The sequence below is a fragment of the Etheostoma cragini genome, unplaced genomic scaffold (assembly GCF_013103735.1).
Source record: "Etheostoma cragini isolate CJK2018 unplaced genomic scaffold, CSU_Ecrag_1.0 ScbMSFa_2066, whole genome shotgun sequence".
NCBI classification, from domain to species: Eukaryota; Metazoa; Chordata; class Actinopteri; order Perciformes; family Percidae; genus Etheostoma; species Etheostoma cragini.
In genome coordinates, this window is record NW_023266187.1 from 1 (window position 1) to 2,341 (window position 2,341).

General features: G+C 44.9%; 1 protein-coding gene across 1 annotated transcript; it reads right to left on the reverse strand.

Moving 5' to 3' along the window:
- Positions 1 to 106: 106 nt before the first annotated feature.
- On the reverse strand, positions 107 to 2,035 carry LOC117940260 (TNF receptor-associated factor 5-like; the record flags this gene model as incomplete). Its single annotated transcript, XM_034865605.1, has 3 exons — positions 1,785 to 2,035; positions 527 to 590; positions 107 to 230 (listed from the first exon to the last, which is right to left on the reverse strand). Coding segments are annotated over exons 1-3 (418 nt in total), but the record flags the coding sequence as incomplete, so codon positions are not given.
- Positions 2,036 to 2,341: the final 306 nt, after the last annotated feature.

Consider the following 2,341-nt stretch of genomic DNA (forward strand, 5'->3'; position numbering starts at 1 on the left):
AGTCTGTCCACCAGAGGACGCTCTACAACGTCCCTGTTAGTGATGGCGTTGCATAGTCTGTCCACCAGGGGACGCTCTGGTGGCACATGAATTAGTAAAACTATACAATGATTGTTCCTAACGTCTACCTGCAGGTGGCCTAATGGGACGACAGCAGTGCATTCTGGGTAGTTGGTGCAGTACACTTCTAAACTGGAGATTTCTCGTTTGCAGCAGTTGTCCTGGAAAACCTGCAGAGAGAGACCAGACCTCGTTAGAGCCTGGACCGCTGCAACCTTAATGGGTAACGGTGTGTGTCTCCCAACCTGGTCCCACCGTCCCCGTGTTTCTGTCTCTGAGAGACAACGGGACGGTCTGACGTTGGGTTCAGGATTAACCGTCAAGCTGTCTTCCGCCAAAATAAAAAAAATCAACGCTTTGTGTCGATGTTTTGAACTTGTTTTTAAGTTTTTGTCCCTTCTTTCAACACTTGGAATGAGGTTTCTTGATTATAAATTCCCAAAATAACTTGAAATGTGTGTCTGACCTCAGCTGGTGTGATCATGGCTCCGTCCACGGGACAGACCGGACCGGACGCTGAAGAGCTGTCCCTGAAACACAAAGCACACAGAGACCTTTACAGCGGTCTAGAGCCTGCTCTATCTGTAAATTATAGAGCGATCTAGACCTGCTCTATCTGTAAATTATAGAGTGGTCTAGACCTGCTCTATCTGTAAATTATAGAGCGGTCTAGACCTGCTCTATCTGTAAATTATAGAGAGGACTAGACCTGGTCTATCTGTAAATTATAGAGTGGTCTAGACCTGCTCTATCTGTAAATTATAGAGAGGTCTAGACCTGCTCTATCTGTAAATTATAGAGCGGTCTAGACCTGCTCTATCTGTAAATTATAGAGAGGTCTAGACCTGCTCTACCTGTAAATTATAGAGCGATCTAGACCTGCTCTACTTGTAAATTATAGAGAGGACTAGACCTGCTCTATCTGTAAAATATAGAGTGGTCTAGACCTGCTCTATCTGTAAATTATAGAGCGGTCTAGACCTGCTCTATCTGTAAATTATAGAGAGGACTAGACCTGGTCTATCTGTAAATTATAGAGTGGTCTAGACCTGCTCTATCTGTAAATTATAGAGAGGTCTAGACCTGCTCTATCTGTAAATTATAGAGCGGTCTAGACCTGCTCTATCTGTAAATTATAGAGAGGTCTAGACCTGCTCTATCTGTAAATTATAGAGCGGTCTAGACCTGCTCTATCTGTAAATTATAGAGAGGACTAGACCTGCTCTATCTGTAAATTATAGAGAGGTCTAGACCTGCTCTATCTGTAAATTATAGAGCGGTCTAGACCTGCTCTATCTGTAAATTATAGAGCGGTCTAGACCTGCTCTATCTGTAAATTATAGAGCGGTCTAGACCTGCTCTACTTGTAAATTATAGAGAGGACTAGACCTGCTCTATCTGTAAATTATAGAGCGGTCTAGACCTGCTCTATCTGTAAATTATAGAGCGGTCTAGACCTGCTCTATCTGTAAATTATAGAGTGGTCTAGACCTGCTCTATCTGTAAATTATAGAGCGGTCTAGACCTGCTCTATCTGTAAATTATAGAGAGGTCTAGACCTGCTCTATCTGTAAATTATAGAGCGGTCTAGACCTGCTCTATATGTAAATTATAGAGCGGTCTAGACCTGCTCTATCTGTAAATTATAGAGCAGTCTAGACCTGCTCTATCTGTAAATTATAGAGCAGTCTAGACCTCCTGATTAATACAGATTCTGGTCCTACATTAGCTTCTGGAGGCAGAGGAAGCAGTAGATGTGTCCGCAGGAGTTCTGTTGGGGGTTGAGGACGACTCCTCTGCAGACCGGACAGATGAACTCCTCCTTCAGCGGGGACACGAACTTCAGGGAGTGCTGGACGGGGGTCAGTTCCGACTCCCAGGACCGCAGACCGGACTCCTCAGATAGCAGACCCGACTCCTCCGACCCTCCCGGCTTTGTGTCAGCTGCTGCCATGAGTCTGCAGGAGGCCCTGAACACATCGCACAGGTGATTTACCCCACACTGTAAATAATGGCTGGGACGTCTCCAGGTATTACCTGTAGGTGTAACATCTCCAGGTATTACCTGTAGGTGTAACATCTCCAGGTATTACCTGTAGGTGTAACATCTCCAGGTATTACCTGTAGGTGTAACATCTCCAGGTATTACCTGTAGGTGTGACATCTCCAGGTAATACCTGTAGGTGTAACATCTCCAGTACAGGTCATATACACTCACCGGCCACTTTATTAGGTACACCTGTCCAACTGCTCGTTAACACTTAATTTCTAAGCAGCCAAT